The following is a 22,686-nucleotide window of genomic DNA, read 5'->3' as shown; positions in this document are numbered from 1 at the left end:
CGTCACCGGAAGCTGCCGGGGGGTTAGTTGGCTGTGACACCGGAAGCTGCCGGGGGGCGGGGTTAGTGGGCGATGACGCCGGAAGTTGCCGGGGGGCGGGGTTAGTTACGGCGTCGCCGGAAACTGCCGGGGGGTTAGTTAGCGATGACACCGGAAGCTGCCAGGGGGGCGGGGTTAGTGGGCGGTGACGCCGGTTGTAGGATGGCGGCGGTGGCCGGGCGGGTCTCCCTCGTCTGGGCGCTGGGACTCCACGTTCCGGGACGCAGAGGCGCGTGGACGCGACCGGTGAGGGGAACTTCCGGTCCGGGGGGGCCGCGCCCCTGCGGCCTGGCGGGGTCCTGCTTCCCGCACGGAGCAGCCTGACCCGGCTGGACCCTGCCTGGGGGCAGGTGGCCAGGGCCCCGCCATGTCAGAACAGCTCCGCGCCCCGGCGGCCGCTCACCGGCCCGGCCCGTGCCCCCCGCCCCCTTCCCGGCCGGCCCCCCTCGCGCCTGCGCGTCCCCAGAACCCGAGCCGCCTCGCGCCTTAACCTGCTGCTCACCTCATGTCTCTCTCTGCAGCTGCTCGCTGTCCGCCTTGCTCGCCGCTCACCATGCTGGGGTCTCCCCGGCTCCGTGGCGGTGACTCGCCACCTGGCTACTGCACCTCAGGGAGACAAAGCGAAGACGGGCCCCTCGAAGCCCGGGGTAAGGAGGCCACGTTCCCAATGGCGGCCGTAGCCGTGTCCTTAATCTAAACTCAGAGGGGTTATGCGCTAAGGCCTAAAACTCCCTCATCTTCCTTGTGTGTAGTAAGAGGTGCCCTGCCCTCCCGGTCAAGGGGGAAGCCAGGGTGGGGAGGTCCCTCTGTGGCAGCCATGGCTGGAATTTCTCCCCTGTGTTGATAGTCTCTGTGCACTGGCTGTATTTATAAACGTACCTGGGTTTGGTTTTTGTGGATTGGTTCTTCATGCAGAATTGTGGTCTCTGATACAGGTATTCTGTCATATCACAAGAGCTGGGTGTTTATTCCATAAACACATACTTAGCACTTTCCTATGTTTTACAAAAAAAATAGTTGAAGATGATGAAGTTTAATTTTTATGGAATCTCTCTCCTAGTAGCCAGTTTCCTGGAAGTCCTTGGCACTCACATTTGCGATTGGTGGAGCTTTATTGGCAGGAATGAAATACTTCAAGAAAAAAAAGGAAGAAAGTATGTATATGTTACATTATCATCCCAAAACCTTTGTAATTCCCCCTCCAAGCCTTTATAGCTGGGCAGATAAAAAGATCTTGTGGACATGTTAGTTGTGGTAGTGCTGCTCGGAAGGGTGACAACTATTAGAGATTGATAATGCTGATTTTAGCACAGTGCCTATCAGTGTGCTAGACACCTCACAAACACACAGGATGACAGCTCCTTGTCCAAAAGAGATTCTGGTCTAAATATTCATGGAATAAGGTGGAGCACAAGACTTTTTGCACATTGTCTTTCTGTTCTGGCATATTTTACCTACTTAGTTTTAGGATCTTTTTCCTTTATCTGTTTAACTCATGGCCATTTGCTCTTTGATTGTCAGTTTGTATTTTTACCCTGTGTGCATATATACATATTTTATGCCATTATCTGTTTTCAGTTTATTCAATATTTTACTTTTCTACATTTTTGATTTTTTTTTTGCTCTTTTAAAGTCCTATTTTAAAACTTGTAGTATTGTTGGTTTATATTAAGTTGTTATATTGCACCTGTTATCGTGGTATGCAAGCATTACACAAGATTAGAGTGTAAAAGCCCAGAATGAGTGTGTGCATGTCTGTTTCCCCAGGGTGTGGAAGTATGTGTAAGACTTTTTAAGAGCATAGATTCCCAATTCTCATTTTAACCCCTGTATGCTGGATTTAACCACTTACTGTTTAATGCTCTCTTTATAGTGAACACTTACCTAATTCTTTTTTCCTTGTCCTGATACTGAAACCCAGTTAGACCGTGGCAGCACAGCAGGCCCCCCCGCCCCTTAAGTCTCTAGAAGATGCCTGACTCTTAACTGCAGGCATCCCATCCCAATTCATGTTTCCTGACTTCAGCATATGAGCTTCAGTGCCATCTTGATTATAAGCTCCTTTTGGAGCACAGTAGAATATAGTTTATATGGAAAATATCACAATGTAAAACTGTTCTGTTTACTATAAAGTTGTCTTGTCCATGTTGGGCTTATATTTTGCAGTGGGCTTTGAAATTCAAGGTGTTACATTACTGTAGTCCTACTAGGCATATTTGCCTTTGAGAGCCTTATGACTCAAACTGTCTTTGAATGGTTTCTGGGATCTTTTGTGTGTGACACAGCTGGTAGTAACCTCCCATTGCTGTTTGGTTTCAGTGCTGGAGAAAGAACAGAAGCGAGCTCTTGGGAAGCCATTGCTGGGAGGCCCTTTCTCACTTGTGGATCACCAGGGACAGCCCAGGACCAACAGGGACTTCCTGGGCCAGTGGGTGTTAATCTACTTCGGCTTCACGCACTGCCCTGATATCTGTCCAGAGGAATTGGAGAAAATGATTCTAGCGGTGGATGAAATTGGTAATTGAATCCAGTCAGAATCCTAACTCTACTTAAAATAGGCTGCACTTCATGTAGTGAAATACTACAGTGCTTCTCCTAGCTTACTAAATGGCAATGGGACCATCTCCTTAATGTATGTGAAAATTTCAGCCTTTTTTCTGCTCTCTCTCAGGGCTTTGGGCAGAGCCCGGAGCTGGAGTGGGGAGCAGTGGAGCTGCAGGTTTTTGCCCCGGAGCTGGAGAAAATCTTGACTACTCTACTGCTCCAGTTTTTTTTTATTTTCAATTCAAAATAAATGGTATTTAGCAAGAAAGTCCTAAAGGTGCCAAAAAGTTTCAGATTGTATAACAATTGATATTAACATCTACTTTACATAATATGTCACAGTTACTCTCATTTTGGCCAAAATCAAGATTTAATGTACAGATACAAAATTACAAAGTTTTTTTGGAGATATCTTTTATTAAAGAATCAGATAATTATCAGACATCCGGCAACACTGCAGACTGCTCCCACCCTTGTGCCAAGATTAGGCGAATACGTACTTGCGTAGATTAGTTAGATTAGTATGTGTTGATACTTCTTTTGTAAGGGTTGATCAACGAGACGCACTGAGTGCTGCGATTATGGAAAAGTGTGATGTGACACGCAACATTTAAGTTATCACAAACAGGTATATTGCAAAAAAAAAAGTTTTTGTTATTAATATATTAAGATATCATGAGATATTAACCACTTAAGCTCATTTCTTACATGGGCTCCCGTTACCGGTACATTTGTTCATTTGTACACGCTCCCGTATCACTCTGGCGGACTTATTTTATATGTTATCTGTTCAATGGTCTTTTGGTAGCATTGTCTGTAGTTTTAAATTTACTGACAGTCACGTGTGGCAGGCATATAAATGTACAGTAAACATTTTTGCGTAAATTAGGAGTGATTTTTGTGATAAATCCAGAGTGATTGGAAAATGTCCAACACAACTTTGGGGGTGAATCCTTAAGTCATTTTAACAAAAAATGTTTCTGTGAACACGTGTCCTAAAATTCTTCCTAAGGGAGCTACAGTCCCTTCAAGGAGGTGATGAAAAGTTAATTTCTGATTAATATCTCAAAAATGCTTTAATATAAAGTAATGAAATTATGTCTGTGTTTTAGCATTAGTATGTGCTACTAGATTACATTATCCAAAATTATTTAAACCATAGGTGTCCTGAACTGGCAGTTGGTCATTTTTATTTCATATTTCAAGAAAGGTTTTTCATTGACTGCCCCTGGCTATGAGTGGTAATATTATGTTCCATAATAAATTAATAATTAATTTATTATTACATTTAAAATTTATGGTTCCAAAGATGAAAAATAATTAATAAGTAAAATTGTTTATCATTCTAAGCAGATTACAATTTTTAAACACTTTTCTCGGAAATGTATCAGAGGGGTAGCCATGTTAGTCTGGATCTGTAAAAGCAGCAAAGAGTCTTGTGGCACCTTATAGACTAACAGACGTTTTGGAGCATGAGCTTTCGTGGGTGAATACCCATCTCGTCGGATGCACTTCGGATGCATCCGACGAAGTGGGTATTCACCCACGAAAGCTCAGGCTCCAAAACATCTGTTAGTCTATAAGGTGCCACAAGACTCTTTGCTGCTTTCTCAGAAATGGTTAATTATACAAAATAAATTAAGAGTACAATTTTAATGCATGTTTTAGCATTAAATCATATTCCAGGATTGTATCTGTTAAATAGTCAAAGATTTAAAAAAAATATTAAATAAAATTGGCCCAGTTCCCCCAGTTCACGACACCTGTAGTTTAAATAATTTTAATTGAATGATGTTGTATGATAGAACATTGGAAATAAACTTTAAAGGGAAAGTGGTTTCAAATTGCAAGCATAGTCCTTTTAGTAAAGAGTAAATTTTCAGAAATGTTTTTCCTTCATCAGGCTGGAAACATTATACAAGATGGAACCTGTTACTTGCTCTATTTTGTATAATCTATTCAGTCTGATGAAGCAAAAACATATTTCCAAAAATTTGCTCTCTTTACTAAAAAGACTGTGCTTGCAATTTGAATCTGCTTTCCCGTTAAAGTTTATTTTCAACCTTGTAACGTGTAGCCTCATTACTGCCTGACAATTAATGTTGTAGAACAGCAATAGCACATACTAACACTATGGCACATACCAAGTTTCATTGATGTATCTATATTAACGCATTTTTGAGATATTAAAAACTTGGAAAATATTTTGAATATTTTTACCGCCAAATTTCATAAGAAAAACTAACTTGCAATTGATAAATAAAAAATTATGTATATCAAAAACACTTCTACGTCATTAAAACTGCAAGAAACATGTTAAAATATACTTTAATAATAATTTTGTGTAAAAAGAAAATGCAATCATTTTTGTTGAGAAAATCCAAAATAAATTCAAAGTACCTGAAATGGTTAAGATATCACAAGCAGGTACGTTATAAAAAAATGTAATGCTTTTGTTTGTTGCTTTTTAAATATTTTTTGGATGCGGTAGCAGCACAAAAAGATTTGGCCATGGCTTCAGAAAAATAATCAGATCTGTCCCCCATGATTGATAGCCAATTTACAGAAAAGGATCTCAACGACGTCTTTACTTTTGAATTTGAAAAGCCCAAATTTGGGAAAAGCAAATAAGAAATGGGCAACGTGCAAGGTGGAAAAGGAAGTGAATGGCGAACTCAAACCATGTAGCTTCAAGACAAGTGAAGCAAGTGCTGTGAAAAGTTTAAACCTTTGGTGGCATGTAAAACATAACTATCCGGAAAACTATGTGGCTCTGGTTACAAAAAAGGACCAGGAAGATGAGGCAAAACAGAAAGCTGACACGGCTAAATGACGTTCATCTGGCTCTTTGAAAACTCTCGGAGAAAAGATTTTTTGTGGCGCTTCATCTGAAAAGAAACCCAAATTGAGCAAACAAAACTTAACTCATATTTGAAGTCCTCAAAGGTTACAGTCACCATGGTTGTCAATACTTTCCGTGAAGGGCTGATGGAAATGGTTTGCTTGAGTTCAATGCCGCTCACTACCTTCAGGCTAAAGAACAAAGGATTCCAAAAAATTGCAGGTGAAATGGGTCGGCAGCTTGGTGTTTTGACAGGGCATGATGTGGTTTGTCATTTAGTTGTCAGCACAGCTGAGTCTGGTCACGAAGAGTCAAGAAAGCTTTGGAGCAAAAATTGTGCTACCTGAAAATGGATGCGGCAATCCTTGGAAACAGAAATTTCCTTCCAATCAGTGCTCAGTACTATGAAGAAGGAAAAGATAAAGCTGTGGTAAAAACTTTGGACATAATCAACACTGAAGGGCATCACAATTCTTTGTACTTGAAAAGTCAAGTAAAGGCTATTTTAGAAAAATTTGAGAGCAATGAAATGCAGGTGCTGAGCATCTGCGTTGACAATGCAGCAAACATGATGCGTGCCATCAAAAATATCAGCGAGGACAATGAAACCATTTCTACCTCTGAGAACAGGGATGTGGACAGAACTGAAGCTATTTTGTCTGATGAAGGAACTAAAGGAATGGATGAAATCGAACTCAACATGAATGCTGCTGCACAATGGGTTAATGACCTTGTCTCATACTTCCAACATGGCTTCATTGAGGACGACTCAAAAGTCCAACTGATGCGGTGTGGTATTCCCCACCTCAGTTGGCAATCTGGGATGGACTGAACAAAACGTGTGGAAAAATTTCTTGGAAAAATTTGACAAGTCATTGTCAAACTATGAACCCCAAGTACTCAGTGTTCTGCTTGATCTACATGGGGTAACTCAATCATTGAATACTGTGTCTCACTGGGGTTCAACATTTGTGATTGAAAAATGAGAAGCCGATCAATCTTACTGTGAACAAGTGGCTGCTGCTGGAACAAGAGAACTCAAGTTAACAAAAGCTGAATGGGATGAAGTGAAGAACCCGTGAGACCTCTTGGCAAAGCCAAACCAAACAACCATGAATTTTCAAGCTGTCGCTGTAACCCCAGGAGTTTTAATGAAGGAATGTCGAAAACTGTCAAAATTCTTGCAAGAAAATGGAGGACAGATTGCAGAAGGAATTCTATCCTCCATGCAGAAACGCAAAGAGAAGCTTTTTGACAATATTGGTTTCCTTGCTGGAGTTTGTTGACCCACGGTATCGGATTCTTCTTACCTCAAGGGAAATACCAAAGGCAAAGGAAGGGCTCCTTGATATTGCTCGACGACTCGAAAAACAAAATCTATTGCTACATTTGAACTCGGTGAAAGAGGTTGAAGAAAGCGAAACAACAAAAGGAGTCATCAGCAATCAAATTTGTGGTTTCAGAAAGTTCACATCCTTCAGAAATAGCAGGCTGTTTTCAAACAACCATCATGTGGAAATGGAAATTATCAAATCATCTTCTGAAGAATTGATGCTTGAATTAACAAGAAAGACACCGAGTTTCTGCAATTCATAATTGTAATGAAGCATTTATTCAAGAGAAACTTTCGGGAAGATTGTGAGGTGATGGAGTCTATTGGTAGGCTAAAAGTTAAGTCTGTTCTTGAGGCCATTCACAGCTACCCACACTGCATTCAGGCTGCCTGTAGAATTGCTTCGAGCATGCCAAAAACTCAAGCTAGTGTAGAGCGAGTGTTTTCAGCTTTAAAGTTAATTTTAAATGATTTGCAGCAGGCTATGAAAGATGACTTGATTGCTGCAATAATTTTGTACAGAATGAATTATGAATGATTCTAGTTTGTATCATTGTTGATGACGTAAATTGTGTTAAGTCTGACTAAAAATGTTTTTTTCAAAATTACAGTATGCACTTTTTTATTTAGTTAAAAATTAATTTGAGTCGGAGCGTGGAGTGGAGTCAGAGCTGGAGCAGAGCAATTCAAAAATGTGATTGCTCCAAGTCCCTGGTCTCTCTGCATTGCTTCACATTAGATGCAATGTAATAGCAAACAAGGTCAAACTGGGCCTCATGCTTAGATCTTGGGGGAAGCCTCATATAAGGCATGCTCTGAGTCAATGTTGGGTTCCTATAGTTTTTTGTACTTGGCACTACCCTTTGGGATGTGGTATTGTCCTGCTAGAAGAGGGTTTTCTTGGTTAATGAAATATGGTAGTGACTGCTAACCAAGAGCAGTTTCTTGATTAAAGAAAGGCTGGATCTATTCTGGAGAACAGATCTCTCTCGAGACAGAGTTTTGTATTAGAGCATTAGAGAAATCTTGCCCATTCATCCCTCTCATTCATTTGAAAAACACCTTATGTCCACGTGCAAAAATGCCAGGGAAGCAGCAAGCAGTGTGACTTAGCCCCAGCATCCTATAGGGCAATATCCGGGGGACCCTAAACTGGCTGTACACATGCCTGCATGGTGCTGCAGCCCCCATTGTTGAGATGGTGGCCCCTATAGAACTCTCATGAATCTCAAACATTCCTGTTACAATTTTACCAGTAACATTCATTTAAGAGGAGGTACTGTCAATAGGTGAAAGGTTCTGTGGCAAAGATCTTGGCTCTGCAGGACAGAGAGAATCTCCAATATTCTGCATGCTCAAAACGTCCTTTCAGACAGACAGGTTCTGCAATGGATGCTCTCTTTTACAGTCTTTAATATTTCTTGGGTACAGAAGAAGTCTAGCAGAATGTTTAAAATCCCAGCTACTTGCCCCAGTGTGGCACTCTCAGCACCAGTGAAATTGAGCCACTTGATAGGGTGTGATTGTTGATGGCAGGCTGAGCGAGGTCCACATTTGTTTCTTGAGGAGAGAGATTTGGGTCCTCCAGCAGCACCTTGAATAAAGGAGGAAAAGTATGGATAGTAACTACTGGCAGGATGGAGCCTTTCCTAGCAGGAAAGAAATTAATGTGCTCTGGTCAAAGGGGTGAGGGAAGGAGGAGTCCAGAAAGGTGAGTCCAGCTCTGTTGTGACAATGGGGATGGCTGAAAGATGGCCTCTGGGCCAGGTGGGTTGTAGATTCTGTTGACGATGGGTTCTGTCAGCTTCCCCAGAAGCAAACCTAATATGTTAAGGAGAGGCAGATAACCCTTTCCCCTGTAGGAATGTGCACTGTTGCAACAGCAAGTAGCTTTTGCTGCTGTTTGTGCTACTGCTGCAGGAGGAGCCTTCCCTGATGTCTCTGTGGTATGGCATTGCTCCCTTGGAAGGAGGCGGTGGCAGGATAGATGCTGAAATGCAAAATACCATCTCCTTTCAACAGGGAGAAGTGGTTATTATTTCTCAAGATGCCTGATCTTGGTTACAGTCTACATTCCTTGCACCTCAATTGGCCTGTCAGCCCTAGTAAATAGAGGTAGGGTCTCTACTTGAGGAGAAGGGACCCCCAGGGCAGACGCAAGGGTTTGGAGAACACCATTTTATCTCATTACACTTGCTCCCTGGCCTTTAAAAAAGTTATTAGATGTTATTTAACCTCCCCAATATCATTCCAAAGTGGTCACCATTTCAGTCCGTGCAAAAAAGGGCCCCCTATATTCACCGTGTATTATGAGTTTGGCTATAGCCTCATTATGTGGGAGATGAGCTGTGGCATTGGGCCTGCTGAGAGCAATATTAACTGTTAATCTTTGTGGTGACAGACAACATCCCATCTCTGCCAAATGTGACCCCACTCTTCATTACCATTGACCCAGAGAGGGACACTGGAGAAGCCGTTGCCAGATACGTTAAAGGTACCATTTGCCTTTCTCTTCCTTGCACTGTGTAGCTGTTCTGTACTCGTTGCTTTCTTTTGTGATTAAAATGATGGCTGGGCTCTACCAAAGCTGGTTCTGGGTGGCAGGAACCTTAGCATGGCTAATATGTTGCATTTCTGTTTAGAGTTTTCTCCAAAACTGATTGGACTGACTGGTACCAAAGAGCAGATTGAGCAGGTGTCCAGAGCCTATCGTGTGTATTACAGCTCAGGCCCCAAGGATGAAGACAATGACTACATAGTAAGTAAAAGCAGGGCCTGTGCCTGAGTGCTCTATTATTCAGATTCATTCACTGATTTTAAAGCCAGAAGATAATCTAATCTAAGATCCTGCATAACAAATGCCTATTTATATTTATTGTTCCTACTAAATGTTTACATTAGGGGAATTAGCCCCAAAGACCTAAACTGGGACCAAGGCACCATTGTGCTGGATACTGTACAAACACAGATAATGGAGTATATATACACAGCAAAGAAAAACCCACGGCTGGCCCATGCCAGCCAACTCAGGCTTGCAGGGCTTGGGCTGCAGGGCTGTTTCATTGCTGTGTAGACTAGGATCCTGCAGGGTGAGTGGGTCACAGAGAGCCCAAGCCTGGAAGTCAGCACAACAGTCCCATGAATCTGAGTCAGCTGGCATGGGCCAGCTGTGGTTTTTTTCTTTGCTTTGTAGACTTAACCCAAAGAGGCATTTTCCGCTCCAGTGAGCTCATGTCCTAAAGGAGGCACACACAAGGTGAGCATGGGGAATAACATGAAATAACATACAATTCATGGTTATGAATTAACATGAATTTAATTCCACGTTGTCTTGTTTTGGTCTTGCTTGCAATTGGAGGTGGAGGCAGGGTGAGGGGGAATGGCAGGAATTGGGAATTAAAGGAGTAGGAAGAGGGATGGTCAGCTCATCACTGCCTAGCTGTGATCAACTGGCAGGGTTTTGTAGATGAAGGTGGGATTTAAAGGAAGACAAATCAGTGTCTACAGTTAATAGGAGACTTTCTGCATGTGTAAATTGCAGCATGGGAGAAAATGTGGAGCTGTTTAAGGATCGGTGAACAGTAAAGCCTGGGAATGTTGGCATTATGAAGGGGGGGATTGACACCACAAGTGATTAAATTAGGTAGGTGGGGCAGGGTAGTACTGTGAAAGATCTTAGAGGTGAAGACAAAATTCTTGTGTTTGTGGAAGTATGGGGAACCAGTGTTGGACTCAGCAAGGGGTGAGGTGGTCCAAGTGATGAGCCAGGAAGAAGAGTTTTGCAACAGTGTTTTGAATGGATTTGAGGCATGAGAGATTGCAGTAGTCAACACTAGAGAAAAGGAGATTATAGTAGTCAAGATACTAAATAAGGGCTTGGATGAGTTTCAGAAATATTGGCAAAGGGAGAAGGGTGGATCTAAGGGATGTATGGGAAGAATAAGCAAGCTTTAGAGATGGCCTGAATACAGAGAAGTCAAGGAAGACACCCAGGTTATGGGCCTGAGTAACTTGGAGGAAGGTGGGGTGCTGTCCTCAGTTGTAGTGGTGGGAAGGGGAGGTGGCAGATCAAGAGTTTGGTTTTGTCTGCTGAGTTTAAATTGGTAGCTGGATATCCACAAAGATATCAGTTACTGAGATATGGGATTGAATGAAGGCGGAAAGCTTCCTCACAGGGAGGTAGATGATTTAAGGTTGTGCTTGCAGATAAGAGCATGTAGAGCAGAGGTGGGCAAACTATGGCCCGCGTTACCGTCCTATCCAGCCCTTGAGCTTCCGGCTGGGGAGGCTAGCCCCCGGCCCCTCCCCCGCAGCCTCAGCTCGCCGCGCCGTCAGCTCTCTGGGGGATGGGGTTGCAATCTGGTGCAGGGCAGCGCGACTGTGGGTATAGTGCATTAAATTGCTCCCGGTAGGAATGTGCTACTTATGGAGCGCCGGGACTGGCAGCCGTAAGTAGTACACCATAAGTAGCACATTCCTATGGGGAGCAATTTAATACATTACACCCCAGCCCTCCATACAGTTTCAGAACCCTGATGTGGCCCCCGGGCCAAAAAGTTTGCCCACCCCTGATGCAGAGGCAGTGAGAAGAATGGGCCAAGAACAATGACTGGAGGTGGGGGGATGCACTGAATGAGATACTGAAGGAATGACCAGAAGTAGGAGGGAAACCATGAGAAGATGGTGCGAGTGCAGAGCTGGATTTCAAGAAATAGGAAGTGGTATCAGTTGCCAAGAGGAGGAGGAAGAGGGAGTAGTAGCCGTGAGACCTGACCAGGATGAAGTCACTAGGGCACTGGCTCCTCAATGGCTGGGGCTCGCTGCTGCCGCAAGCGGGACACTCTGGCTCTCTGGAGCCACCAGAAGGCGGCTCCTCCCTGCCAAGCTGCTGCAGCAGCCCAGGCCTGGCAAAGCCAGTGAGTGAACTTGGGGCAGGGGTCACCGGGGTGGCGGGGGAGGCTATGCACCCTCCAGGGGAGTTCAGGGGGCGGGGAGCAGGGAACCTGCTCTGGAGAGCAGCCCCTGGGCATGGCTGGCCCCTGGGGTCTATAAAGGCTCGTTGGGATTTGCCCCTCAATGAATGGATGTGCAACGGGGGGGCGCAAGGAAGTTTCGCCTAGGGTGTAAAATATCCTTGCACCAGCCCTGCCCCAGGGAGTGCGTGCGCCCCAGGTTAAGAACCACTGCACTAAACTAATAAGATCTGCATTTTAATTACATTTTAAATGAAGCTTCTTAAACATTTAAAAAAACTGGTTTACTTTACATACAACAATGGTTTATAGACTTAGAGAGCGAGACCTTCTAAAAATGTTAAAATGTACTACCGGCACGTGAAACGTTAAATCAGAGTGAATAAATGAAGATTCGGCACACCACTTCTGAAAGGTTGCTGACCCCTGCACTAGGGGTATGTCTACACAGCAGTGCAAGGCTATGGTTTGCAGGGGTTCTCAAAGCTCATTGCACCACAACACCCTTCTGACAACAAAAATTACTACATGACCCCAGAATGGGGGACTGAAGCCTGAGCCCACCCAAGCCCTGCTGCCCCAGGTTGGGGGGCTGAAGCCGAACATCAAGGGCTTTGGCTTCGCCCCCAGGCCATGGGGGCTTGGGCTTTGGCTCTTGGCCCCAGCAAATCTGACACCAATCCTAGTGACCCCATTAAAACAGGGTTGCAGCCCACTTTGGGGGCCTGATGCATAATTTAAGAACCACTGGGTTAGTGGGACTTGAGTCAGCTGAACTGTATCAGGGAACTCTGGGCTTGAGCATCTGCACTGTATTTTAACCTTAGGTAAAGGATTTTCCAACCTGTGTTCAAATCTAGGGCTCTGGAATCTGCACTGCAGTGCACAGACCTAAGTCAACGTAACCCTAACCCAGAGTGCCCAGCACCTCCCCCTGCCCACCATATACACACACGCGCACACCCCCGTCAGCACTTGAGCATGTGTTGCACAGTGGTAAAATATTAGTGCCCACCCTTTTTCCTAACTGTGACGGTGCTGTTGATGGGACTCGGGTCAATAAGGAGCACATGAATACATAAACTGCATAATTAGTTCCTTTGGTGGCTGTGTCAGTAGAAAGCTTTATACTGAACTCTACCATCTAATTTGAGAATTGGGTTCTCTCCCTCTACACTGAGTCACATTGGCAGGAAAATGCCCATGTGCACCTGTTCAGAGGATAATTAGGACATAAGTGCTGCCAGGGCTGCCAAACTATTAAAATGAAACTTTGCAACTTTTAATTTTTAAAATGGGCTGTTCAATTAAAGTGTTTTGGTTACTTGGGTATGAAGGGTACCCCCAGGACTTGGGATATACTGTGCTCCAGCATCCCCCAGGGGTCCCTTATCCTTGCCCTGGCCGTACCCCCCAGGAGGCAGGGATAAGGGATCCCTGGCAGGCTGTGGGGAAGTGTTGGGGCTGGCTCCCACTCACCACCCTGACAGTGCACACTGGCTAGTCATCTCTGAACACACAGTCCCCGTGAGGGCGGGGGGGCCTGGGAGCAAGGGACAGAGAGCGGAGTGGGACCAAGTGGCTGTCCTGCAGGGAGCAGGAGCAGCTGAGGTGTTGGGAGTCATCCCTTCTATCACCATGCTGGGTGGGGAGCTCTGCTGCTCCTCCTCCTTGCAGGGCAGCTGCGTAGTCCCCTTTCTGACCTCTGCCCCTCCCTGCCCTGGGGCTGCATGTGCAGGGGTGCCTCGGCAGTGTGTGCAGCAATATCTGGCTGTGCTCTTGTCACTAGGAAGCAGCTCTCTTTGCATAAAGCTTGTTTTGATCAGTTTCCATTGAAAACGCTGCAAGATCTCTGGTAGTGCATGTGCAGACTGGTGGTGTTCAGCAGACAATGGGTTAACACTGCTCTGAGCTGCTGGGTGCAGGCTGTTTGCAAAAGGTGTGGCTTCTGTTTGCAATAGAGTGCAATAGACAGCACCACAGATTGTGGGCATAGAGAGGACTAAGGAAGTTGCCCCAAGGAACTCTGGGATACATCTGGAAGACTTCTGGGGCTGTGTGCCCACAGAAAAGCAATAAGGCGTGGACCCTAGATCCCAGCTCAACATTGGCTTGGACCCTGCAGTCCTGCAAGGTCCTGGGACCCTAGGTTTGAGCCCTAGGTTAACACAATTGGTGTGTGGACGCAAGGGGCGTTAGGCTTGAGCTTAGGCTAGAGCCTGGGCTTACATTCTCTGTGGACACACTCTAGATACGTGCGTGAGAGCAATTTCAAAGAGCTCTTCAGGTGTGTGAGGTAGCAGAGGGATGTCTGCACTGCAGTGTAAGCCCAGAGTTAGTGGAAATTGAGTCAGCTGACCTGTGCTAGGGAACCCTGGACTTGAGCATCTACATTTTGTTTTTTAACCATACCTGAAGATTGTTTTCTAACCCATGCACGAACCTATGGCTCTGGGAGTCCACACTGCAGCGTGCAGACCCAGGTCAAAGTAACTGTATACGAGTCCCTAGAAGCACCATTCTCTCCCCCCAACCCTGCTCAAATGTGGCCTCTCTAGTCCCAGGACTGTGGGAAAACTTTACTGCCTGCCCTGCAAGTTACAGGTAGTTTGAAGCAGCTTGTTTTGCAAAAAGCTTGATCAGTTTGCTCTCCATTGCAAATGCAGGAGGCTCTCATGATAGTGTGCTTGCAGATCGGTGCTCGGAAGAAAATGGGTTGATGCTGACCTGAGCTGCTGCCCTTTGCAACGGGTCGCTGGCTTCCATTTTCAATAGAGTGGATTGCAGATTATTGGGATAGAGAGGGTTAAGGAAGTTGTCCCATGGGATTGTCATGAATTTAAGTTTCCAGGCTCACATTCTGAAACTGTTGAGCAGGATTGCTTTGAGGACAAGTACTGAAAGATCCAATATGGAGTAATCCCTTTGTGAAAAGTGTTTGCCCATAGGTGAGGTGGTGCTTTTTGTCTTATCTTTTTTTCTATGTAAATTCATTCTAGAACGTAGTGATTGTCTGGTTTCATCCATACTTCAAACCCTTCGTGCATAACAGTCTAACCCTCAATTATCCACTTAATTTCAAGTTACGTGGGCTCCTGCTTAACAATCTGTCCCAACCTGTGTTTAGCTCAGATACTCTTCCTTCCCCAGACTTGAAGAGCTCTGTGTATCTCAGAAGCTTGCATCTTTCACCACAGAAGTTAGTCCAATAAAAGATACTGCCTCACCCACCTTGTGTCTCTAATATCCTGCAGTTAACATGGCTACCACAACACCACATACACTTTTGTTAACACTGAAGCAGTTTTGTTTTGAAGTTTCAAAGATTTTATGCAGCTATGAGAAGTTTTAATACAATTTGTCTGTGATGCTGCTTACACTTAGGTGCACGTCTAACTTCAAGCACATGAGTAGCCCCACTGAAGTCAGTGGAGGTGTTCATGTAAATCAAGTTAGGTACCCTCGTAAGTGTTTGCAGGATCACGGCCTTAGTTTTCAATTCTACTTTTGCCCATAGCAATCTTGTAAAGCTCAGAGAAGAGACCCTACCAGGACAGTGATATTTAAACATTTATAACTGAGTTAATTAAGTTTTAAATTGCAATAGCACATATTTTAAAGACTTTTGTAAAATCTCAATCTGATTTACATGAGTGAACTTTAAAAAAAATGAAACCATTTTATATTGCCTTGATTTAAACCTTTCCACCCGCTTGAAAGGCAGCTGAAGCATCTTTGAATGCTAGCACAGTGTAGCCAGCAGAGGGAGCCCCATAGCAGGGTACACATGCCTTTCCTGGGATACACAAGGCCTTCTCGCCATAGCTCACTTTTCTCAATAACGTTATTGCCCTCACTATGTGCTCTGAGAGTGAATTTGGTTTACTGCAGCGTCCTCACACCATATCCCTTTCATTTACATCAGGCTAAGGTCTGGATTCGAGTGCTTGTCTCACTGCAGGAGCCAGAGTTGTAGGACAGCAAGGAGTGAGAGGGTCTTGCACACATTGAGATGTTAGGCCGGCAGGGGCAGGAAGAACTTCTCCTCTTAATCCGGGCATCAGAAGAGCTGGGAGGAGGGAAAAGTTAGGGGAAAAACAGGTCAAGCCTCATTTTCTCATTCCATCTTGTCCTCTGTACTTACCCTGCTTGAAGACTGGAATGGGGGAAGCTGCCTACAGCTCCTGCAAGGCTCTGCTACTTGTAGTGCCTCTTCACCCTATCTATTTACAGCTTGTTCTCCAGTTTCCTCCTGCTTGGCCCATTTCTAGTCTGTAACTAGAGTCTGTTCTTCATGGTGAATCTACAGTCAGAGATAATCTGATTGAAAAGCTAATCAGGGCACTAACCCGTACTGCCCTCTGAGTGACACTCAGGACCTGCAGCACAAATTTGCTCTCTGCTGTCTTACAGGTGGATCACACAATTATTATGTACCTCATTGGGCCAGATGGAGGCTTTGTGGACTACTATGGCCAGAACAAGAAGAATTCTGAGATTGCCACTTCTATTGCTGCCCACATGAGACAGTATAAGCCCAGCTAAAATACAAGATCTGCGAAGAACAGTGCAAAGTCAAACTGTAAGGCGGGCTCTAATTGGACTGACATGTCTCTGCTTTCAACTGCACTGAACTTATAAGACTGTGTTCTTATGTCACACATTTCCTCTCCAAATAAGAAAGGTACATTGTATTTATTTCTGTGAAATGTAGCTGCTTATCAGAAATTTGTACATAACCTTTCCCATTGGGTGTATTTGGCAGCAATGACCATGCTGCAGAATAAGGAATTCGTTTGAGACTCTTATGGAACACGGGAGCAAAGAATTTAAAATTTTTACAAAATTATTTTTGTTGGTGAAGGTACCTCTGCATCAGTTATGCACTCACTTTTGGGAAGAGATAAGTGAGAACTACTCTCTGCAGGAAAGGCTGTTCTCTGATGTAAGTTGCAGAGACTTTGGCCTCCCAAAGGGTTCTACCCCCCCCCCCCTTCTCTGCAGTGCCTTTTGCTCTTGTACAGACACTTGTAATGTCCTGTCCACTGTAACGAGCCTTAATAGCACTCCTACCCTGTGGTTTACAGGAGAGCACTGAAGGCACATCCTCTTCCACTTGTGGGACCAGCCCTGTACAATGATTGAGTATCTTTGAGCTCAAGCCCAGGGATGCAGCATCACTTCCAGGCACGGTTTCCAATGTCCTAATGTAGAATGGTGTTACTCTTACTAGTAATGAAATAGGTTATGAGTTGGGGATGGATTTTCTTCTGGTGTAACCAGCCCCCTGCAGCTTTTTAGTCTGACAGTTATGAAGCACTGAATAATGGAGTGGAGGAGTGATCAGCGAGTGTATGTGCCCACGGCTATTGATCAGGTAAAATGTGTGCAATGCTCTGATTGTAAAATAAAGGAATGACTCTTATGTTGCATGCAGTTGATTTTTGTGGACCTTACAGCAGCTATCAAATCTGAATACCACCTTCAAAGGGAGCAGAGTGAGTGTTGCATATATCCAGTGCAGCACACTGAATGCAGAGAATGCAGCGACTTCTCACTGTGCTTTGACAGTTGCTTTGAATAGGCTAAAATCCATATTTAAATGGACATGTGAACAGTCCTGGTCAGAAGTGCACAGTGCCACTCTACTACCCATGAGGCTACCATGTGTTCCTTGTCACTGGCACAGCCACAGTGGAGAGGCTTCTCTCTTAGCTTGGCAGTCTAAGGCTGTCTTGTACAGTTACTGTGTTTTAAAGAGCCTGAGAACTATTTGCCAAGCCCTATCAAGATTTGTGTATGATCCAGCCAACTGCTCCAAGGAGAGCTTCAATCCTTAGCAAAATAACACAAACTAAAACTTTATCAATGACAATTTTCTTAAATCAGAAGTTAAGGGAAGAGTCTCCTGTATTCCTTGCTACTTTGACATCCCCTAGAATGTTGTCAGTAACACTCTTCAGCACTCCACAGGGCTTTAATGGTGGCCTTATACAGTCCTTGCATGATGACAGGTTTCAGAGGGGTAGCCATGTTACTCTGAATCAGAAAAAACAATGAGGAATCCTGTGGTACCTTAGAGACTAACAAATTTATTTGGGCATAAGCTTTTGTGGGTATAACCTACTTCATCAGATGCATGGAGTGGAAAATACAGTAGGCAGGTATAAATACACAGCACATGAAAAGATGGGAGTTGCCTTACCAAGTGAAGGGGGGTGGGGGTCAGTGCTAACGAGGCCAATTCAGTTAGGGTAGATATGGCCCATTTCCAACAGTAGACAAGAAGGGGTGAATATCAACAGAGGGGAAATTACTTTTTGTAATGACCCAGCCACTCCCAGTCTTTATTCAGGCCTAATTTGATGGTGTCAAGTTTGCACATTAATTCCAGTTCTGCAGTTTCTCGTTGAAGTCTGTTTTTGAAGTTTTTTTGTTCTTCAACAAATCTTTTTTTAATCATCAACAAAAAAACTTTAGCCAGCCTAACTTCGATACCTAGAAAGATACTGCAAGAAATTATTAATTTGTAATTACTTAGCTGATGATAGGATTATGAGGAATAACCATCATGGATTTGTTAAGAACAAATCATGCCAAACCAACCTGATTTTCTTCTTTGACAGGGTTACTGACCTAGTGGAAAAGGGAGAAGCAGTAGACATGATGTATCTTGATTCTAGTAACATATGACACAGTTCCACATGACAGTCTCATAAACAAACTAGAAGTGTGGTCTAGATTAAACTACTATAAAGTGGGTGTACAACAGGTTGAAAGGCTGTACTCAAAGAGTAGCTAGCAATGGTTTCTGTCAAAGTGGGAGGACGTATCTAGTGAGGTCTAACGGGTCAGTCTTGGGTCTAGTAGTAGTCAATATTTTCATTAATAACTTGGATAACAGAGGGGAGAGTGTGCTTATAAAATATGTGGATGACAGCAAGGGGTTGCAGGCACTTTAGAATGAAAAATGACCTTGACACGCTGGAGAATTGGTTTAGAATCAACAAGATTAAATTCAATAAAGACAAGTACAAACTATTATGCTTAGGAAAAATCAGATGCACAAATATCACATGGGTAATAACTGACTAGCTGGTAGTACTGCTGAAAAGGGTCTGGTGGTTATAGTGGATTACAAATTGAATATGAGCCAACTGTGTGATGCAGTTGCAAAAAAAAAAAATAAAAATAAAAAGCTAATATTCTGGGGAGTATTAATGGAAGTGTCCTATGTAAGAAATGGGAGATAATTGTCTCACGCGGCACTGCTAAGGCCTCAGCTGGAGTACTGTATCCAGTTCTGGGAGCCACGCTTTAGGAAAGATGTGGACCAATTGGTGAGAGTCTAGAGGACAGCAACAAAAATTATTAAAAATTTAGAAAAACTAACCTGTGAAGAAAGGTTTAAAAAACCCTTGGTATGTTTAGTGTTGTGAAAAGAAGATTGAAGGGAGACCTGATAGCAGCTTCAAATGTAGTGCTGTTATAATGAGGACAAGTATCAGAGGGGTAGCCGTGTTAGTCTGGTTCTGTAGAAGCAGCAAAGAATCCTGTGGCACCTTATAGACTAACAGAAGTTTTGCAGCATGAGCTTTACCCACTTCTTCGGATGCAAGCTTCGTATTCACCCACGAAAGCTCATGCTGCAAAACTTCTGTTAGTCTATAAGGTGCCACAGGATTCTTTGCTGCTTCATAATGAGGACAGCGATCAATTGTTCTCCATGTCCACTGAAGGTAGAACAAGAAGTAATGGGCTTAATTTTTGGCAAGGAAGATTTAGGTTAGATATTAGGAAAAACTTTCTAACTATATGGGTAGTTAAGCTCTGGAATAGGCTTCCTAGGGTGATTGTGGAATTTCCATCTCTCATAAATATAAAGGGAAGGGTAGCAACCTTTATGTATGCAGTAACAAAATCCCTCCTGGCCAGATGTACTGAATCTTTACCTGTAAGAGGTTAATCAGGTCAATTAACCTAGTTGGCACCTGACCAGAAGGACCAGGGAGAAAGAAGATACTTTCAAATTTGGGAGTGTGGGGGGGGGTGGGGAGGTTTTGTTTGTGCTCTCTTTGTTTGTTCCCTGTCGGGACAGAGAGAGACCAAGCAGGTAAACCAGTTCCTAAAATGGTACCTGAAATGATACATCTAACATTGCAAAAATTGTAAGTAAAGGCAAGGAAATGCATTAGATTATCTTTTGTTTTAGCTTGTGAATTTTCCTATGGTAAGAGGTAGTTTTATTCCTGTTTTTTGTAAATGTGAAGTTGAGTCTAGAGGGGAGTCCTCTGTGTTTTAAATCTTTTATTACCCTGTAAAGTTACTTTCCATCCTGACTTTGCAGGTGTGATTCTTTTATTTTTTCTTTATAATAAAGTTTTTTTAAAAAACCGGATTGATTTTTAGTGTCTGTGCTCACTTTGCTAACCTATTGGTTAGTATATTTTTCTCAAGCTTCCCCAGGAAAGGGGGTGAAGCAGCTTGTAGGGATATTTTGGGGAAATAGGGACTCCAAGTGGTCTTTTTCCTGAATCTTTGTCTAAATCACTCGGTAGTGGCAGCAATGCTGTCCAAGGACAAGGAAAGGATTTGAGCCTTGGGGAAGTTTTTAACCTAAGCTGGTACTTACAAGCTTAGGGGGTCTTTCATGTGGGTCCCCACATCTGTACCCCAGAGTTCAGCATGGGGAGGAAACTCTATCATCATCATTGGAGGCTTTTAAGAACAGGTTGTCTAGACACCTCTCCAGGATGGTCTAGAGGTATACTTGGTCCTGCCTGAGCATAGGGGACTAGACTTGATTTCTTGAGGTCTCTTCCAGCCCTACCTTTCTATGATTTTAGGTACAATCAGAAGCAGTCTCGTACTGGTCCTAGGATGAAGAGTAGATGGCCAACTTTCTGATTCACGGGGAAGTGCTGTGTCTAATATGTATTTTTTTTCATCTTTCAAAAAACCTGAATAACTAGATGAAAACTAAGCTTAGAAAATAGACATGCCATTACAAAGCTTTGGGAAATGGCAGTGCATCTTAGGCCCCTCTTTCCTGCAGGGGGTTTGGGGAAGTGAAAAGGTTACTTTGTTTAGAACAAGTTGCATGTCAGAAAGGAGTATTAGTTTGGAATGTGCCTCAACAGAGCTTTGTCAAGAGGGTGCATTCTAATGTAAGAAGATTCTTGTGGAACTAAGATATCTTTCCTACCTCTGAAATGCCGGATAGATTAAAGAAGTTTTTTTTCTGTTTTAAGTTCTCACCAAGTATTTCCTTGGATCAGTTTGCACTGTGTGTGTTTGTGTCTTGGTAGAATTTAACCTTCATTCTCAGCTGTTGAGGGCTATTGTTTATGAGGGTTATTCCTTATGGTGGCAGTCCAGTAGTGACTGTCATGTGTAATGTTCCAGGAGAAGTGATTTCCAAAGGAAGTTTCATGCTTTAAATCTTGTATCTGTCATAGGATGTGTTTGTAGACACTGACTGTCAAATCCAGACAGGTATTCATAATTAGAACTGGGCAGGAAACAGTTTTTCTATTTTATGGAAATTTGAGATTTCAAAAATTTTTCCATTCTGCATTGGGATGACCAAGACCTTCTAAATGTTTTTATTTAAAGGGGTGGGAGGAAGAAAGAACAACTCCAGACTAGCCTTATTTGTCAGAGCAGGAACTTGAACTTGCTTCTCCCACATCCCAGGTGAGCATCCTGACTGCTGACGATTCTGTCTCTGTCTCTCCTGGTGAAGCTGTTCCACTTTGTATTATTCACGGCCGAGAGCAAGACTGACTCTATTGCCCAGTAGTTAGGGCAGAGCAGAGACTTGTAGCTGGCTCTCCTACAGCCTAGATATACTATCCACCTGGCTATTCTGGTATCTCTCTTGCTGGACCTGAGAACCTCAATGAAAGTTTCATTGAAATCCATGTGTGCCAAACAAAAATTGTCAAAATATTCCTTACTAGCTCTATTGAGAATCTTGTCGTTACGTTGAGGATGCTCCATTCCCTGCTGCCTGTAACCATAACACAAAAACAGACTAGATATAATTTTAAAAGATGCCACCCACCACCTTAAAGGTGCAAGTGCCACTATGATGTTTCTCAAAGTCCTTACCCCCCATTTCATGTTTTTTTTGCTCACAAGCCCTGAGGTTATAAATAATTATGAGAAAGATTTGAAAGAAAATCCAAACTCTCAAGTCCACATTCTGCATGTCATAGTCCTTTAGACTGTAGCCTCTTTGGGACAGGGCCTGTCCTTATTTTTGTGTTCTGTACAGTGTAGAACACATTGTGGGCATTAAACATTTTGCTCCAGTAGGGACTCAGTGCAACCTGCTGATATTTCCCAGCATTATAGTCAGAAATCGTTTGGCCTCTGTTGTACTTACTAGGGCCTTTAACAGGGAAGTATGAGCTTAAGCCTTGCTTGAACTCCTGTCATCAGAAGTAGCTGCTTTGAAGGTGATTGTGGGATCATAGATGGAGCTCTGGATGCAGGAGGAGGGGAGTGAGTAGCAGGAGCAAATAAATTTCAAAATAGTGTCTTCACCAGTTACTTTTGATGATTTGTATTCCCTGAAACTCCGGATGCTCTGTGGGAGCTTTGCCCTGCAAGCTCCAAACGCATACCTGACTTCCTGACTAATAACAGTTAGCGGGGAGTACTGGTCCTGTGGTGGTGGAGACTGCATTGCTAAGGTTACCAGGTAGGTTGTCCGCATCCCTCAAGTTAGTTGTTAAAGCCCCTCCGAAGCTAGTGATCTGCCTAGGGGAAAAATAGATAGTGCCTTTTTTGGTGTGTGTGTGTGAGGATAGGAGAGGTGAATCAAGAAGGGGCTGAAGGTCTTTTATTTAATTTTTTTTTTCCTCCTGGTGTTTTATATTAGAGATTCAGATCGGGTCTACCCGGCCTTTCCTAGAAGTCTCTATGTATGACAGGAGGACAAGTGGGAT

The 22,686-nt window shown here is 43.7% G+C and overlaps 1 protein-coding gene across 2 annotated transcripts; it reads left to right on the top strand.

The window, feature by feature from the left end:
• The first annotated feature begins 3 nt into the window (after nt 1-3).
• Nucleotides 4-17,163, top strand: LOC120383224 (protein SCO1 homolog, mitochondrial). Of its 2 annotated transcripts, none has more exons than XM_039501055.1 (7): nt 4-22; nt 561-686; nt 1,103-1,193; nt 2,359-2,556; nt 9,160-9,252; nt 9,401-9,516; nt 16,145-17,163. In XM_039501055.1, the coding sequence occupies exons 3-7, from the start codon at nt 1,163-1,165 to the stop codon at nt 16,274-16,276; spliced, it is 570 nt and encodes a 189-aa protein (XP_039356989.1). In that variant the 5' UTR covers nt 4-22; nt 561-686; nt 1,103-1,162; the 3' UTR covers nt 16,277-17,163. The 2 variants fall into 2 exon arrangements, with proteins under 2 accessions (XP_039356989.1, XP_039356988.1); XM_039501054.1 differs by lacking the exon at nt 4-22 and adding an exon at nt 128-285.
• The last annotated feature ends 5,523 nt before the right edge of the window (nt 17,164-22,686 follow it).

Source organism: Mauremys reevesii, linkage group 15 (genome assembly GCF_016161935.1).
Source record: "Mauremys reevesii isolate NIE-2019 linkage group 15, ASM1616193v1, whole genome shotgun sequence".
Classification (NCBI taxonomy): Eukaryota; Metazoa; Chordata; order Testudines; family Geoemydidae; genus Mauremys; species Mauremys reevesii.
Note: the sequence above shows the minus strand (reverse complement) of the source record. Positions and strands in the feature narration are given on the sequence as shown.

Excerpts from the sequence above, each read along its gene's own strand:
- LOC120383224 (XM_039501054.1), top strand. The coding sequence starts at position 145 with ATGACACCGGAAGCTGCCAGGGGGGCGGGGTTAGTGGGCGGTGACGCC. Across the intron at positions 687-1,102 it reads CGGGCCCCTCGAAGCCCGGG|CCAGTTTCCTGGAAGTCCTT; the intron begins GTAAGGAGGCCA and ends CTCTCCTAGTAG. Across the intron at positions 9,253-9,400 it reads CGTTGCCAGATACGTTAAAG|AGTTTTCTCCAAAACTGATT; the intron begins GTACCATTTGCC and ends ATTTCTGTTTAG.